This window comes from Coturnix japonica, chromosome 1 (assembly GCF_054131305.1).
Source record: "Coturnix japonica strain WE chromosome 1, WE-NBRP24, whole genome shotgun sequence".
Taxonomy (NCBI): domain Eukaryota; kingdom Metazoa; phylum Chordata; class Aves; order Galliformes; family Phasianidae; genus Coturnix; species Coturnix japonica.
The window spans coordinates 82,038,080-82,056,951 of NC_140663.1; the positions used below are offsets into that span (position 1 = coordinate 82,038,080).

General features: G+C 39.1%; 1 protein-coding gene across 1 annotated transcript in view; it reads right to left on the reverse strand.

Moving 5' to 3' along the window:
* Positions 1 to 2,758: 2,758 nt before the first annotated feature.
* Positions 2,759 to 18,872, reverse strand: part of PROS1 (protein S) — a 32,351-nt gene continuing 16,237 nt past the window's right edge. Inside the window, exons 8-15 of the mRNA XM_015878668.2 lie at positions 16,858 to 16,979; positions 14,032 to 14,150; positions 11,312 to 11,501; positions 10,170 to 10,337; positions 9,535 to 9,703; positions 7,824 to 7,972; positions 6,876 to 7,089; positions 2,759 to 4,999 (exon numbers count right to left, since the gene is read on the reverse strand). Coding sequence (XP_015734154.2) covers positions 4,854 to 4,999; positions 6,876 to 7,089; positions 7,824 to 7,972; positions 9,535 to 9,703; positions 10,170 to 10,337; positions 11,312 to 11,501; positions 14,032 to 14,150; positions 16,858 to 16,979 — 1,277 coding nt within the window. The 3' untranslated portion in view covers positions 2,759 to 4,853. The remainder of the gene's footprint in view (positions 5,000 to 6,875; positions 7,090 to 7,823; positions 7,973 to 9,534; positions 9,704 to 10,169; positions 10,338 to 11,311; positions 11,502 to 14,031; positions 14,151 to 16,857; positions 16,980 to 18,872) is intronic.

Below are 18,872 nucleotides of genomic sequence, written 5' to 3' on the forward strand. Positions count from 1 at the left end.
ACATTCAGCTGATTGACTGATTCAATGCAAATGTCTGTTAAAAAGCCAAAGATACTGGCTTCCTTTTAGTATCCCTTGGCTCAGAACAATCTGATTTCTATGTTTGTTCACATTTTCCCATTGAAATCTATCTACTAATAGGTGTACAACCAATGCAGCAATGGGGGCTATATTCATTTGGTGGATAGGAAGCATAGTTTTAAAAACATAAACTTGTAGAGCCTATTCCTGTTAAGATTTTTGTAGTTTAAATGGCTGTTTCTGCAGATGGATCTACGGTCATCTAGCTCTGAAGTGCAGACTGTAGTCAGGAATAGAATGTGGGAGAAAATTAGTTAGAATGTCTTGGTGCTTCTTTTATTTACTAAGTGATGCCTTATTTATCCCTTTGGTATTAGCTGCAATGGTTTTCCCTGTATCTAATTTTTTATTACATAGCTATTATTTGTGGTAGATAAAATGCTCCCAAATCTGTGTGTCCTGATATCCTAAGGTTGCTGAGGCAGCAAAATATTTAGCGTATGCACACAACTAATAATGCTGAAGGACCAACATTCTTCGTTGCTGATCCTTCAGTACATTGTTCGGTGATAAACAGGACTGGAATATCTAAAACTGAGTTTGGCTGCTCTTCCTTTGAAGATGACAAAGCCAGAGCTAATTTTGAGTATCAACAGTGAAAGTGTTTACACTCATTCCAGCCAGTTTTTACCTCCAGGAGATGTGCAGCATTAAACATACATGCTCTGCTTGGATCAGGCATGTAAGCAGAAAGCTGCTCTGGTATAAATGAGAACCAATTCCATGGCTAGATTTTATTTTCAAGGAAACTGAGACATGCTGATTTGTAACACTTGGTGCATACAGCAGGTTCCAGCTGTTCCATATAAACACTGAACAGCCCTTGCTGAAATGATTATGCCTAAAATTACAATTACATATGTTTGATAAAGGAGAAAAGATAGGGATCAATAAATGCCATTGATCTAATTTCCTCCACATGTGCTTTAAGCCAAGCTTGATTTCTTTAAGCAATTTTAAACAATTAATAAATTTAAACATTTATCTAGAGAACAAAGAATCACAGAATGGCCTGGGTTGGAAAGGACCTCAAGGATCATGAATCTCCAACCCCCCTGCCACAGGCAGGGCCACCAACCTCCACGTTTACTACTAGTCCAGTCTGCTCAGTGCCCTATCTAGCGTGGCCTTGAACACCTCCAGGGACGGGGCATCCACAACCTCTCCACAGCCTGTGCCAGCACCTCACCGCTCTCTTGGGAAAGAATTTCCCCCTGACATCCAGCCTTCAACTTCCCTCCTTAACTTAAAATCATTTCCCTTTGTCCTGCTATTACATACCATTTCAAAGAGCTGACTCCCCTCCTCTTTGAAGGCTCCCTTTAAGTACCAAAAGGCTGCAATGAGGTCACCCTGAAGCCTTCTTTTTTCCATGCTGAACAAGCCCAGCTCCCTCAGCCTGTCTTTTCAGGGGAGGTGCTCCAGCCCCCTGATCATCTTAGTGGCTCTTTTCTGGACCATCTCCATCAGCTGTCTTTCTTGTACTGGGGGCCCCAGACCCCCAGTATGAGGCCTCACAAGGGCAGAGTAAAGAGGGACAATCACCTCCCTGTCTCTGCTGGCCACGCCTCTCCTGATTAAGCTCAAGATACCATTTGCTTTCCGAGCTGCAAGAGCACACTGCTGGCTCATGTTAAGTTTTTCGTCCATCAGGACCGCCAGGTCCTTCTCTGCAGGGCTACTTTCAAGGACCGCTCCTCTCAGTCTGTATATATGCCTGGGATTCCTCGGGCCCAAGTGCAGAATCTTGAACTTAGCTGTGTTGAACCTCATTAGGTTCACCCAGGCCCACCTTTCAAGTCTGTTGAGGTCCCTCTGAATGGCATTCCTTCCTTCCACTGCATCAACCGCATCACTCGGCTTGGTGTCATCAGCAAACTTGCTAAGGTTGTGCTCATTTCTGTTGTTATTGACATTGTTAAAGATCACTGGCTCCAAGACAGACCCCTGGGAGGTGCCCGTTGTTACCGGCCTCCACCTGGACATAGAACCATGAGTCACCACCCTCTGTGACCTATCCTTATCCACTGTGTTGTCATAGAATCCCAAGGTTGGAAAGGACCTACAAGATCATCTAGCCCAACCATCCTCCCATTACCGTTGCTACCACAAGCCACCATACCAGATCTCATAGCTCCTCATCCAGACATCACCCATCAAATCCACATCTCTCCAATTTGGAGGTGAGGATGTGGTAGAGGACAATGTCAAAGGCCTTGCTGAAGTCCAGGTAAATGACATCAGACACCTTCCCTTTGACCACCAGTGCTGGCACTCCATCATAGAAGGCCACCAGACTTGTTAGGCATGACCTTCCCCTGGTGAAGTCGTGCTGGCTGTTTCAAATCGCATGCTAATTTCTCATGTGATTAAGCATGTTGTCCAGGAGGATCTGTTCCATGATCTTCCCAGGCACTGAGGTGAGACCTACCAGCCTGTAGTTCCCTGAGTCCTCCTTGCTTCCTTTCTTATAAGTGGGAGCAACGTCACCCTTCCTCCAGTCATCCAGGAACTCACCTGACAGCCAAAACTGAATCCTACTTGGACAGCCTATTAATTTAAGCTAGCTCTTGTCTTTGATGCTGAAGATTATCGTGATCTCTGAAGTCAACCATTCGACCACTAGAACCAGTCTTGCACATTGAAAATGAACAAACACAGACAAATACAGCTTAACTTAAAAGGCAAAAAAAAAACTTGCAAATGCTGCTTCATTTAATTTTTACAATAGGGAGGCACTTTTACATTTAAAAATTGTAGATATTTCATTGCAACTACAGTATCCTAAAATATTCTTGCATGACAACAAAAAGAAGTCTGTGTGGAAAACATGATTTTCTTTAATTTCAATTCTATACCAATTTTTACACTTAAGAAGAAAAAAAGCACCAGCCCTTCCTCCTGCTGTTCACACAGGCTGATATAAGAGTTCATAGTACTTCTGACACTTGACTGTGTTTCCCCTGTATTTCTCTGCTTGCTTGTGCAATGGTTACTTCAGTGCTTACTTTGATGCTTACTTGCAAGGGTTACTTCAATGCTTATTTCAGTAGTTACTAGGCCCAAATGAAGCATGTTTTTTGGGATGGGAAGAGAGCAAGGAAGGGGGGAATGTTTTCCTGCAGTCATTTCCCTCTAATGAAATCCGGAGAAATGAAGAGCTTTTTTGCATATGTTCCTAGCAAACTGAACCTGTAGTTCACTGGCATTTAGCCCCTGTGTATCAGATGTATAGAATTCCTGCTGATAAGCAGCTGCATACAAATCAGTGCTGGACAGACTTGGAGACCATTCTGAGGCTGGCTGGTGTAAAAGTCAGAGCAAATACTGTGTTATATGCGAGGGCACAAGTGGGAAGCCATGTTAACAATAACCTCAGACAAAGCAATAACGTTGAAGGATGGGCTCAGATTCTGTGGTATGATGCACTGATGTTTGTACTCAGCTGTGAAAGAAACCTCACTAATGCCACTGGAGATAGACAATCCTCAAAATGAACATTGTCACAATCCATCCTTCTGTACATACGTTTCCACTTCATTGTCTCAAGCAAAGAAAGCAAAGCCTGGATCTAAAAATCTGACAGATAAATGTTTTTCCTGATGATGGATGGGAGTATATATTCATTGCTTACAGCAATTCTCTTACAATTTACTTGTTTTGGGGTGTTGGAAGCAGAAAGAACACTAAGAATGTGAAATACTAGAAACAACTGAAATTGAAACATGAGGAAAACAGTACTCTTCTAATCACCTGTTCTGGTTAACTTGGCTGAGCAGAAAACAGTTTTACATTTTGGTATTACTAGTATAAGGTAGACCTTCAAGTAGGTCAGAAACAACTGTATTAGGGCTTGCAAATAAATCTCTTCTGGGGGCTCTGTGAATGCAAAGCTGACAAAAGTGAAGGGAATTTATGGTGGACCATAGAGGGAGCTCATGTTGAAGAGTGCCAAATTTGTCATAAATTGAATAACAGTTTGCTGCAAGTTCTCAGTGTTACTTAGGAAATTCCAGTCTGCTCCCCCATGATGAAGACCAGAGCTCCTTCCTTCATGCAGTTTTCTGTTTTCTAAAATTGCCTTGCCTGTATTTCACTCCACTTTAGAAGTGAATTACTTGATCTAATCCAGAACAGTTTAAGGCTGGGTTCCTAAAATAGAAGAATTAAAGTTGGTACAATATAATGAGCTACTCTGTAAAGATGAACTATGTTTAGAAAAAAAAATAGTTTGGAAGTTGCTTTACCTACATTGGTACAAATATGTAAACATACCCATAGATAGCTTGGGCTCTGGATTCCAGGGTGTTGTCTCTTTTACTGAAGTCATGTACTACAAAACCTGTAGAGATTTCTCTTTGTATGTTATATTTGGAAAAGCTTAATTAGAATGGTTTTGTCTATGTTCAAATACACTGCTTACATTTGCAACTTGTAACTTCGTGCTGATATATGAAAAATGAGGTGTAGAATATCTCTTTCCAAACTACTTATATGAAGGGCATAGTCTGAGCATGGAAGATAAATCTAGCTTTAAGTTTTTCACTGATACAAATAAAAAAAAAGTAGTGCAGAATTTTGATCTTGATTGTCTCTACAGAGCTGAAAAAGGGATTTTTTTTACCCCCATTCTATATAAAAAAGAGGAAAACCATGTTGTTGATTGTTTTCCTGGCACATCTTGAATAAAACAGTACTGGCTTCATTATGACATGAGACTAATTATGCAAATTATATCTGAAAGGGAAAAAGTTAAATTAAGAATTGAATGGTTACTCCATAATCAGTGGGCATGAGTGAGATCTGATGGAATTGTGTTTCAAAATGGCTTCATCCAGATCCAGCTGTCTGCTGTTGACCTTCACCTCCATGCAGCCGTTGTAGAAAGCAGTTACTAACGTAGCACCCACAGGAACATCTGCACAGAAACACATTCAGTTTATTAGGCCAAAGCATGCAGTGTCCTATGTATTTTTCAGATTAGCAAAATCATGGGGAACGCTCCATTCTGCCTCCGTTAGTCATCCATGGGAGAAAACAGCAATTTGGCAGGAAACATTTAACTTCTTCTCCCTTCTGTTTTAGGTTCCTTGAGATAAAGTCAGCAAAGCTGAGAAGGGTCAATACAATTTGAAATATGCATTTTAAGTGTTCTTCCAACCAGAAACCAGAAAATTATACATAATGCAGGAAATGCTGCTATGAGAAACACTTAACTGTTGTTAAGTTTGTACTGTGTGTCATGGAGCCCACTGTTTTTCTCCTGACCTACAAACAGATGCTTATAGGTTTAGAGGTCACGGAAAGAACAATCTAACTTTTGCCAGAAAGCTATTCTGGATTAAAATCTGCACGTTCTCAAATAGGGGACCCCTGGGAACTGCACACATTTTATTGCTTCCTTACTACCTCTTCCATGTGAAATCTCTGTGAGAGACCCACTTTATCTGTTGCTCATTTAGCTTTTGTAGCATCAGATCACTGATGTGCTTCCAGCGCTCAATATGTTAGGCACAGGATCAAGCAAGAACTGCTGTGAGGCCTCAGAGCGTTATATGTACCCATATTCTTATCTATTTAGGATTCTTGACTTGAGCTAAGGTCTTAAATCTTAAGGCCTTGGTGTTGGCAATGTACTAGGAAGAGTCACAGATACACAAATGTGAAGAAGACTGTGAAATAACAAGAATCGTATTCAAGTTACTATGACTGTTAACCTACTAACTTGCAGCTACTAAGAAAATATAGACTTCACCTCTCTTTGAAAACTCAGCAGGCATTACAAAAACACTTACCTGAAGTGCTGACAGTACTGTACACTTAATGTATTCTCATTCTACATATTCTATGTGAATGGAACTTGTCTGGTTAGCTGGGTTAAAAGATATTGTATACCCGTTGAAATACAAAATTAGAAGAGAAACTGTCATGTTTAGTGAAAATTTTTTTTATATCCTCTACTACCACTGTATAAAGATTTGCTTCTGGTTGGATGTAAAGGCAGCTATCACTTCAATCAACTGTGGAATGGGGCTGCAGTGCTGCCCAATCTTGCTTCTATTCTGACAAGTCTAGAGGGTAGAAACATAATTCCAGCTTCCCTGTTCTACCTTGAAAAATGCCTAAAAAGATCATCTCCATAGGATACACAGTTTTTCGCCTCTTTCTGCTCATGTGTACTTTTTCTCCTTTGGAAGAAACACATTGCAGATAAGGACTGGCTTTATTTGTGTCAGTGCTTTGACGCTGCAGCCTACATGTAATGTGGATGTCAATTCAAGACTATGTTTATAAAGATTTTAAGGCTTTCTGTAGGAATTGAGGCTTGCTCTTCCTATAATATCTTTAACAGAGGATATAGAAAGGCTCTGCTGTTAGTAACTTAACTTCGCAACCATCGTCTTCTTCCTCTACCAATTCTTATGTTTAGGGATCTCGGGCTTTGAAAAAACATGGCGTGTGGCAGTGCTGTTTTTCTGCAGGATTCACTCTGAAATCAAACTACTGTGCAAATACGCATGTGTACGCTTCATGTACAAAATTATGTTTGTACATGTTTTAATGTTGAGGATTCACTTGTGCCTTATGTGAAACAAAATGTTATTTGCCATTTCAATGTATTTTTCATCTCACGAAGAATGGCAGTCAACTGTTGCCCAGAGCCTAGCTGCTGAAAAAATATTCCTGACTTCTGTGGTTTCTTTTATAGCTGTAGGCTTTGTATAGCCTGGGAAAGGCTGAACATAACTAGGCTTGTACAGAAGAACAAATGAATGAAAAGAAATATAATTCACCTGGCAGGCCACCCAAGTAGGTGACAACATCTGTTATCATTGCTTGATGCAGGACAGACAGTAGCTCTGCGTTGCTTTGGTCTGTGCGTGAATCAACAGACAGTTGTAGCTGCTGTTTGGTTACCAGAAGTCCAACTTGCACTTTCCTGGGTGTACATAGCTTCTTTGATTCTAGACGTGCCACAGTGATGTTTCCAATAGTCACAATGATTTCCTAAACAGGAGAATATAAAGTCACAAAATATGGCATGTGTAACTTTAACACACAATAATACTTAATTCTGATACATTTTACATTTGTAAGTAGAAAGAAAAAGAATATGAGAGATGTTTTAAAAAGATGTATATTAAGCTGGAAAAGATACTGAAGCTGATAGCTGCATCACCTTTGTAAGCAAAGCCATTCACTTATACTCTGAAACTTGTAAATGAGAACATTCACTGTAAAAACCCTTTGGTTGTGGTTCTGAGGTGAAATCCTGTTTCTCTTAAAGTCAAAGGGAGTACTGCTACAGCTTCGATGGTACTTAGTTTTCCTTATGTGCTCTCATTTCAGCAGATGTATGGATGAGCAAAAACATTTGTTTATAAATTGAAACTAACATCACTGCCTTAATATCATGACTCAACCTCTACCATACTCCCTTTTCTGCTTTGTGCATTTGGAAGGAGATGTTAGAGACATGATATAATGAATAGCACCTAACACAGGAGCACTTAGTGCTTTGTCCCTGCTGTAGCAATTGCAAATAGTAATTCATTTTCTGCACATCAAAATATGATGTAAGTGCTTTGCGAAATATTAATTCAGCTTTCCACCTCCTCTGTGTGTAAGTAAGTTCTTTTTAGTTTGACTTTTTTCACAAGTGAGTAGTAAGTTAAGTGATACAAAGCTGAGAGTTGTGATTCATGTCAGTTGATGTTCCATATGCTGGAACTTAAGATCACCTGTGAGTCAGAAGAGTTAGAATCCACTATGGACAAAGCAAGAGGCACTGTTTCATTAGAAACCAGGGCAAACATAACACCAGTGTCTGCGGATGGGCGAATAGTCATGGTCACATTTATTAGCCAGTCTTCAGCATTGTCAAGATTGTCTGTTTTAAAAGAAAAGATTGACAGTAATTAGTTAACCTGCTAATGAAAAATTAATATAGTCTTAAAAAATTACTACTCCATCTGTTTTCCTATTGTGGAAAAATTAGTACTGATCTCCAGAAAAAGTGAATTTTGGACCTTCTAGAAAGAACTGCAAGTCTAAACTTAACCAACAAAACAACCCATTCAAATTTTGCATCTTTGCTATTGTTCTTTTAAGATGTCAGACTTTTTAAATGCTATTTTCTCTGTTCTAACATGGAACAGGTGCCGTATTTACTATAGGTCAATTTAAGATCAAACTTAAAAAAATGACTTAACTCATATATTTCTGCCACTGAGTAGAAGATTGGCAGTTATGACACATTTTTACATTCAGAAATCATTCCGCTATTAAAATGGGAATACGCAGATGGGTAAAACAAACGTGCAGATGGTGCGAATATAATTTAATATGATGTATTCACAGTGAAGCTAATACAAAAATTGTTTAAAGAGCTATTTGTCATCTTTTCTAACTTCTAGCATCTGCCCTCCCTTCCCCAGTAACATCTAAGTTGATTTCTGGTAGTTTCTTCAAGAAGCAGAAATTCTAGAACATGAAATTAGGTCAGATCCCTTCACAGAGGAAAGCATGAGTGGAAGCAGTGGGCTATAACAGCCTGTGGGAAGGCAGTAGTAGCTGTGGGCAGCCACTTGAACTTGAGGAGGGTGGTATGGGGCTGGAAACTGAATGGGGTGTGGAGAGAGTGAAGGCATAGCAGCAGCCCATGTAAAAAGGTCAGGAGGATACATGTCAGCATGATGTGAATGAATGGGAGCAAAGCAGAGGAACCTTCTATGGCATAAGAAATCACTTGAGTTGGTTGGAAACTTGATGTAAGAAGCTAGAGAAATCCTTTCAAGTGGGATACCGAGGATGTAAATAAAAGGCCTTAGAAGGAATAGCAATTCCTAGGATGAAAAGGATTGGGGATCAAAAGGAGGTTGAAGGGTAGGAAAGCATCTGAGATATGGAAGTGCAATGATGACAAGATTTGTGATGATATTAGAGATATTTCACTTCAGGAATTTGAGAGAGCAGAGGGTGATCCTGAGTTGCAAAACTTGAAATTAGGGCAGGAAGACAGGCAATAAATTTTTGGGTTCAGGAGAAGTAAGATAGGCACTCCAACAGGATGTTCATTTAAGAGATGAATTATATGAACAAAACTGTAGTGATCCTTTTCCACATCCCCAATATACTTTCTCTGTCAATAATATTGTAGGTTTCTCCATGGATAAACAGAGCAGAATTAGATCTAATTAGAATTAGTGCCCATTTTTTACAAATGAAGAATATGCTTCCTAGCCTAAAGCATTTCAGAAATTAAACCGATGACATCACTGGGAGCAAAAACCCTCACTCAAACATATTCCTCAAAAAAATTACTGGAATCACCACTGAATGCAGTGGTAGGTAGCTTAGTGTTGTTTTTCTTTTCTTTTTCCTTTCCTTTACAATTCATCACCTCCATCAAAGTCCAGCAAAAAGTATAACAACATACAATAAAATTCTTACTGTAGTTTATATTAAACTTTGCCATGCCAGTTCCAGGGTAGAATGATCCTCTCTCAACTGTTACTAAGCAGTGTTTACTCTGCTTTTCTTGAATAACTTCTTTTACACCTGAATGTCCTTGATTCATCAGGTTCCAGGCACGAATGCACCCATCCAGCCGAGGGTTAATCTGTAGAGGAATTACAGCAGCAGAGGTGTGAACTCAAATTTATTTTAAAACTATTAATAAGAAGGTCTTACTTTACATATCAACATACAGCCAGTAATAGCATTATCAATGCTATTGGTTACAGAACTGATACTTGAGAGAAAACAAATGGCATGCATTTAGTATGTCAGCCTTCCATAAATTATCCTGATGTAATAGTTCCAGTTTTGATGTTGATTTCCATACCCACTCAGGGCATAGCAGAAGCTAACATCATAAACGTGATTAGGCCTTAAGCACTGTGTTTTTATAACTGAAACCAGAGGATAGACTGCAAAGTTGTCTGCACATTTACTTTCAAAACAGTGGTTAATAACCCAATTTTCATTTTCCGAATGGATTCCAAGCTACTATTCTTTCCTGTGTGACTGCAAAAGAAAAAATACAGAAAGTAATAAATCTTAATTAACATTGATTTTTTAGTTACCTGTTTAATGAGAGTGTCACCAACTTTGCGAGGTAACCCTGCAATGTACACCTTAGTTTCCAAGAAACCGTGTGATTGCTTGAAGAGAGTTCCTGGGCTGTTAATGTTCATCACTGCTTCTTTAGCTATTTTTACACTGATGCTGTTTTCTAGTTCTTCAACTGATATCTAGAATGAAATGTAACTATTTAAATATGTACACACAAATAAGTAGGATATTTCTAAATGCTAATTATATATGCCTATATGAAGGATTATTTTTATATCACTAAATATCTGAATTGTAAAATAGTATTAATGCATTCAGTACTTTACATCATATTTAAATTTGGATCAGCTGTGGACATCCAATAGAAAGATCATCTTTATTTTTACTCCCATCCTACCCACAAGAATACCTACACAGCTGATTAGTTTGCTTCATGCCCTATAGAACTTTCAAGATGCTGACTTCTACAATTGTACAATTTCTACATTTGGCATACAGTTCTCCATTGCACTGTAACCTGTAATCAGGATACAGAGGGTTGAGTCTCCAGACAGAACACAAACAGAACAGATTCAGCTCTTGCTACTATTAGGCATCAAAGTAGAATTTTAATCTCAAGCAAGTTGAACTGAACTGTAAGAGGTCTATGCTGAATTCTGGGTTCTCTTGTCTCACTCTCTAAAAACAAATTTATCTTAACAATATGGTGTCAATTACAGATGGTATAACTGAGCAAGGTCTTTCATCTTAGGAGTGCAAGCTTGAAGAACAAGCTGCACTTCTGGTTTACTGAAAGTAGATTTGCTTTCTAGGCAAAGTGTCTTATTCTTGTGCAGTTCAACCTGTAATCACACTTTCTAATTATCTACTGCTTCCTTTTTCATGATTACAAAGAAGAATTCCTATGTTGCTAGGTAGTATTAGCTCTCTCTTTACCAATGATGATAAACAGGTGTCATGGTTTTGTAATTAACCTGTGACAACAGGTACCACAAATTCCCAGAGGAAGGGCATCCTTGCACATTTCTTGGTTATTTTTTTTTAAAATCTGAGATATGGGAGCATCATTTTAAGCCTCCAGAATAGTTACTTAGATTCTGCATATAGTTCAGTTGGGGGATTAAAGGAAGGGAAAAAGGCAAATCCAACTTACAATATGCCACAGGCCATCATTAATGGCTTTTCCTCCACTGGTAACTTTTGTTCCAAATTCATTCTTGAACTGAATTTCAATCTTTCCATCGCGAAGAGCAAGCAAGATCCATGCTGTATTGTCAAGGGATTCTGCGTATAGTATAACTCCCTCTGAATCGTATGTCCGGAAATCAAATTCTGCTGAAAATCTGAATTATGAAGAAGAATTTTTTATTAAGACAGGAATCCTGAAGTACTGAAGAGCCTAGGAAAACCTATTAGTAGGGTAAGAAACAGTTGATAGTCACCTTTTGGTAATTCTGTTTCTGAGCATTTGTGAGATTTGCATCCTATTAGACAAAGGCAGAATCTGATGTTGTTTATCTAAATCCAGGGAGAAGCTTAGCAACTAATTCCTGGAACTGGGATTTAAAAAAGCTTTTGTTCAGTTACCACATCTCATATGAGCTTTGCACATGAAGGATATCACATCCTGTTTATTAAGAGGTTAGAGGCAATATCCCTATTGCATTGCATGGAAATACGATGTAGAGAAAAATAAGTGATCAACGCTGTAATTTAGAAATGTGTTACCAAGTGCTATCCTACAACAATTATAACTTAGAAGTTTGCTATATTGTCTCTTATGCATTTCTCTCTAATCTGAGGATTTGTTGTCTGTATCTTGGCAGCTGAACATACACATAGCAAAATTACGATTTATGCATATAAGACAGGATAGAGTGGGAAAGAGAGAGTATAAATATAGTGATAAACATCTCTCACCTTCCAGAATGCCTGGGCTAGATAAAAAAGATTAAGGATGAGAGGAGAAAACAAAGCATGTAGAAGTAAGGATTTGCTGAAGACAACAAAAGAAACGAGAGTCGTAATTGAGAAGTTCGGTCATTTTAATTCTCGGGCTTGTTCTTTGTCCACTAGATGTCAGTCTCTCGCGCAGACCCACAAAAAAGCATTCTGTTATTTATACAGAGACTAAGAGAGTTTCAAACATTTATCTTCTTAGAAAGGTCTTCCAGGAAAGCATTACTGCCAGGTCAACTTGGAAAAATGGCAGAGGAAAAAGTTCTCAATATTTATGTCCTTCTGTATGGTTCTGAGGTTCTGGGGATCACCAGCTGTTGCTGCTGATGCTCTGAAATTGTTCAGTAAGTCAAGAAACACTGCAATTTTGGCTGCCACTATGAAGAAGTCCAAGAGTAACGCAGAGGTCACTATCTTTGTCAATTGCTCTGACAGCACTAACAGCAATCATACAGGTGGTGATATAGACAAGGTATTGTGCTTTATCAGTGTCCTCAGAAAACTGAGAAAGGAAGCACAGGGTTGGGGCAGCCCCCGCCTGCCTTTGTTGAAGTAGCAGCAACAAGCTTAAAGCCATTACCATATATGAGAATGGAAGCTTTAAACTAACTCTTTCTCTTATGATATCTGATTTTTATTTGAGGATTCTAATTGACTTTCTGTATCTCTGTCACTGCCTCCAACCTTTACTCAGCCCGGAAAGCAAATGGGATCCTGGGCTCCATCAGGAGAGGGGTGGTCAGCAGGGATAGGGAGGTGATCGTCCCTCTCTACTCGGCTCTTGTGAGGCCCCATCTGGAGTACTGTGTCCAGGTGTGGAGCCCTCAGTACAAAAAAGACATGGAGATTTTGGAAAGGGTCCAGAGGAGGGCCACGAAGATGATCAGGGGGCTGGAGCACCTTCCCTATGAGGACAGGCTGAGGGAGTTGGGTTTGTTCAGCCTGGAGAAGAGAAGGTTGCGGGGTGACCTCATTGCAGCCTTTCAATACCTGAAGGGAACTTACTCCCAGGAGGGGAGTAAACTCTTTGAAAGGGCTGATAATAGCAGGACTAGGGGAAATGGTTTTAAGTTAAAAAAGGGAAGATTTAGGTTGGATGGTAGGGGGAAGTTCTTTACTAGGAGAGTGGTTAGGTCCTGGAACAGGCTGCCCAGGGAGGTTGTGGATGCCCTGTTTTTGGAGGTGTTCAAGACCAGAATGGACAGGGCTCTGGGCAACCTGATCTAGTAAAGGTGTATGTTTGGTGGCCCTGCTAGGCAGGAGGGTTGGAACTACATGATCCTTGAGGTCCCTTCCAACCCGGGTCATTCTGTGATTCTGTGTGATTTACTAACCCCTGCTCTTTATTTTAAGGGAAAGTAAGCTTCAATGTCTTTGAACTCTTTCTCCCAGTCCATACACCTCTTTCCTCCCAAGAGCATTGGTAACTAGGACTGTAATGGCTGGAAGACTCCAGCTTATTTATTCATAGATATGGTCACATCTGAATGCCAGTGGTTCACATCTGCCCTAGCTCTGCATTGTTTCCTGTCTGGGACTAAGTTGCTACTGGCTCTGCCTGCTTCTGAGGCGTCTGGAAGAAAATTGCTGGCCTTTTAGTTTTGCCACATCAGACAGTTGCTGTTTATATATAGGTTGAGGTATCTCAAGGACACAGTACAGTCATTAAGAGATGCTGTGAAACAACTCCAGGCACATTACTCTTGCCTGTCCACTTTCAAATGACTCCACGCTCCCTTAAGTGAGAGTACATGCAGGAACCTGAGTTAGTCCATTCTCCATACAAGGGTATCCTAACCCGCTGGGAGAAGGTGATATAACTTATGCACACAGTCCAAGCTACATCCTCAGAAAATTAAGGGAAACAAATGTCTGTGATTTCCAGGTATACTTTTATGAACACCAAATGCTTACCTGGTGACATTTGGCAATTTAAACTTTAAATACAGAACAGGAGTCCCTGTAAACTGCTCCGCCAGGTAGAGCAGCTCATAATTCCTTTCTAGGTTCAGTGGGATACACACAGGAACAGACTGAAAGTAATAGAAAAGAAAAAAAAAAAAAAAACTGTTAACGTTGTATTGTGAAATTTTATTAAGGAATTTCTACTGTTTCCTGTTAGGCTCCTTTTTTTTGTTGTTTGTTTAAGAAATGGATGACTTCACTATTTTTATTTTTTTTAAACTTGATTATCTATACATAAATGGATAGATCTCTTTTTTGTTTTGTTTTGTTTAGAATGGCCTCAAGGTGCATCAGGAGATGTTCAGGCTGGACTTTAGCAAAAACTTCTCTGAGAGAGTGGTCATGCACGGAATGGGCTGCCCAGGGTGGCAGTTGAGTCACCATCCCTGGTGGTGTTCAAGAAATGCATAGATGTGTATTAAAGAACATAATTTAGTGAGCAATCGTGGTGGTAGGTGGAAGATTATCTTAGGTCTTTTCCAACCTTAATAATTCTATGATTCTATAAATGTCCATTTATTTAAGCTGCTGAATAATAGTTTAGGTTGAAAAAGTTCTGGTGGACTGCAACTATTTAAATATTCATTATTTTAATCAAGGATTCTCCTCTTCCATCATGACCTTTTCAGTCACCAGGGACCTATGACACCCATCTGCTAGCGTCCAGACAAATTCCATTATTAAAGCTGTATGGAATCTAAACCTGATCAGGTGCTAGAAGGGAAGGAAGCCAAAGCTGTGACTTGAGTAGATTTCAAAATAAATAAAGATCACCTTCGCTTTGTCAATACCGATATACAACAGTTCCTAGCTGAACAACCTCCAGTACAACTAGAATAATTTACCTGAAATAAAAAGAATAATTTACAGGTAAATAAAGTAACAGTTTGGTACAAAATATTTCTTTCTATCTGTTCACTGAATGTAGTTTTTTTTTTGAGTTTTGGAAAGGGATGTTGATGCAATCAACAACACACTTCCTGCTAGAACAGCACTAAATTAATATTTCTGAGAACTGTTAATGGGATCAAGAAAGTCCTGACACAGAATATTCTCAGGAAAAGTGTAAAAGAGGAGTTCTGTGTGTTTGTGGGAACTAAAAGTCCTTTAGCTGCATGCAAAGCTGGGATTAATCATAGTATTCTAGCCAAAGTCAAATGTGAGTAATCATAGTCAGCTGCAGCTGCAATGAGGAGAGAAAGATCAAAATGAACAATAAAACCAATGGCACTTGTTTTTTCAGATATTCAGCTACCTAAACTTTTTAACAGGCTTCTGCATATAGGAATTAAACGTGGTGCAGATTTAAACTAGTAAAATAATGAGCAAACAAATGTAAACTATCCTTTCCTGGCACTGTTTGCTTCTTTGTGTTCTGGAACTGTGATGTTATAAGTAACACGTTCAGCTTTCTCTTGAAAGTAAAGCATTTAGAATATCTTCTGGTAAAGGGAGTAAGTTCTGCATTGAAAAAAGGTGGGAAGATTTGCAGTGTGTACTTTAGAGCACTGATACATTGACTAGTCTAAAAATCAATTTGCTACGAAGCAATCCCTCAAAATACATCTTGTGTATCATTTATATGACAGCAGTATAGCAATCCTATAGAATAGAAGTGACAAGAATACGTGTGAAGGGCTCTTCTGTTCTCAAACGTTCATTTGGTAAACAGCCAAATACAGTTACCAACCAAACTCTAGTGCATTCATGACACAGGAGTTTCATTAAATGCACAGGTGTGTTTAATTTTATTTCTATTCCTTTTCACGTTTGCCAGTATAACTAGTCTTTGGACTGCATATCTTTTCAACTGATTAAACTATTTGTTTCAATTTCAAGGCAAGAAACTAGTTTTGAAATAGACAAACACTTTTCAACAGCTGTATAGAACATGTAATGAAGCTAGAAGATACTCTTCTCCTTTGATGAAAAAGGAAAAAGTGTCATTCAGATATTAAATTTCAGCAAGTACAAACATGTTTTAATACATAAATGCTAGCACTTGTGCCAGACTTCATTCCTATGGCTTAAGTCCAGTTTTGTTGTACTGTGTTAGAGGTGTTGTTGCTTTTTTTTGTTGTTGTTGGCATTTATCTGCACTCACCTCATAAAACAAGTCTCAGCCTGTATGTATTTTTCAAAACACATGGAGAACGATTCACAAGAAAAGCCTTGTACTGGGATTCTCCAGAGTTCCAAATTTTCTGCTACTAATAAGTGTAAATTTTCTAACTGAGCAACAACAGTCCATTCTGTCTGTGAGATGCTCTTCAATTGGCAAGTATTACTACATCCTTTTTCTTAAGCTATTGCAGATGAAAACTGTGGAAAACAGTCCAACTTTTGTTTTTTTTTTTAATCCAAACAGGATCTTTCAGTAATTCTGTAGGAGTGAGTGAAAACTTTTGTGCAGTCTAAGAAAAACCTGGAAACGTGTGGGCAAATGTAATACTGTGGCTCCAAGTAAGCTGAACAGGAATTGTTTGTGTGACAGGAAAAAGCTGGGGCCTGTTTTGGAAGCAGAAGAAAATAAAGAAGACTAGCTAAGGCTAGCTTCTCTTGACAAGGTTTGTGTAAATGAGTATGCATGAACTGAATGGCATCCAAATGCTTTACTGGGTCTGCTTTGTGAGTCAAACCATAGCTCAAAGTCACCAGCAATTTTGGATTGGTTCTCAAATACTTTCCTATTTTCTTGAAGCTAACTCATCCTGTCACCTACAGATATCCAACTCCGTGATTTTCCATGTGGGATTTTACACAGTGAAGTTTTACCTCACAGCTCTTCATGTCCTTGGAGAGCTTGAACCCTTTCTTGCCATCACAGTAGCAGCTATAACTTCCTGGAGAGTTTACACAAAGTTGAGCACAAGTATTTTCAGCACATTCATCAATATCTAGAAGAAATGCAAGCATGAAGCAAGAGTTAAGATTTTTCATTGAACAGGCTGAAAACAAACGTTAAATTGAATGATAGACGAGTCCTCCAGCATACAATGAATCCAATAGGTGACTACTGCTAAGCTAAACTAATGCTAATGGATGTTTCCTATGTAAAATTTTGAATCCAGAATTACTGGGGTGTATAAAACCTTAGGAATCTGTTAAGGGCCTTGAACTCAGAGCTGGGGAAAATCTGGTCTGATTTGTGAGGCAGTAAGAAGTTGCAAAGTGGCAGCATTAGCACAAGGGAGAGACCTCAATAAATCACTACTGTTATGACAGAAATGCTATTCTGGGTCAGATTTCTTCCTTTTCCTATAGATATAATCAAATTTGGAGTATTATGAGTATGTATGGCAACTGTGCGGTAAAGGAACATGCTTTATTCATATAAGAACAAAATTGTTTCAAAGCAAAATGCCTGTTAAAATAACATACAACAATCTCCCAAATAACTAAGTTTCAGTTTCATCTGTTAGAGCAGACCAATCTGCTTTGAGGCATGGGTAAGTTAAACAAACAAAAGTAACTTCATCTCTTTATGCTATAGGCTGTACACAATAAAAAGGTTAGAAACCAAAGGCTATGTGAAAGGCCAATGTAACAGTTACACTGCTATTGCAGAAACATCTTCTGGGTATGTGACTCTAATAAGGGTGACCTGGAGCCTCAGGTTAAAGAAATTTCAATAGTTAGTTTGAAATAAGTGGGAATAAGCTCTCAAAAAAAGATGTGGTTTATGATTCGTTTTTGTTTGTTTGTTTGCTTGTTTGAACATGTATAATCTGTTGTTTGATGGGAAGAGAAAGGGGGGTGTATGGGAAATTGGTAATCACAGCCTGAACCTCTGATTAATCAGCTGAGGCAAGTGTAGGGTCAGCTGTGGAAGCACAGGTGAGAGTAATTGAGCTGTGCTCCCGGAAGGGGTGGAGCTTGACTCCACCTCCTCTAGACCTCATTTAAGGGCTGACCACCACTAAGGCAGCATCTCTTGGAGATTGCTCCCTGGTGGAGATTGCCTCAGTGTTTCCCAGAAAAGGCATCCATATAGGTGAGTCTTTCCTTATAAATAACCTTTTGAATATCTGTTATCATCTTTGTATCATTCCACCTTACAGTGGAAAAAGAAAGCTAAGAAAAAAATCCTAAAAAGTTACTGGGCAATCTGTTGCCTTGTAGCAAATACACTTAATCTCCTTCCAAACAGGAAGCCACGTTTTTCTGTTGTGAGTGCAACTCTGATTTCTACTTTTGCTGCAGTTAACTGTAATTTTCAAGTTACTTAGCATCCAAGTGCTTGCAGTTTCTGCATTACTCAAATGGGCAACAATTCCTGAAAAGATTGAGTAAACTGATTTTGTGATTGGACATCTCTTCTTCCCATCCCTTTCCTGGAAATCATCACTGCAAAGCGTATGCCCAGGCTTAGGCTCCCTTCTATACAATCTTATCAAGAGAAAAAGCTATACTGTTCCTTACAGTAGCTAATAGAGCTGGAATTAGTTCTGATCAAGATCCAGCTGTATGCTGTGTCTGCTGACATGTGGCTGTATAAGCTACAGGATTCAAACAGTTTTATTTTGATGGGGTTTGCTCATCTTGTTTGTCAAGTGTAATCCCTTTCTCCTTCTGCTCTCCTCCCATTCTACTCTCAGATCTCCACATGCTTGATGGCCCTGCATAAAGGCTAGCCTATGTGGTTAAGATTTTTTGTGTTCTCTCTTTGGGTGGATTGAGGACTCTTTAGTCATTCTTGTTTGCTCTACAGCAATAGCTCACCTCTGCTGTATCAAGCTGAGAATCACCCCCTGCTGTGAAGCAGGCTGATGGAATATAATAGCATGGGT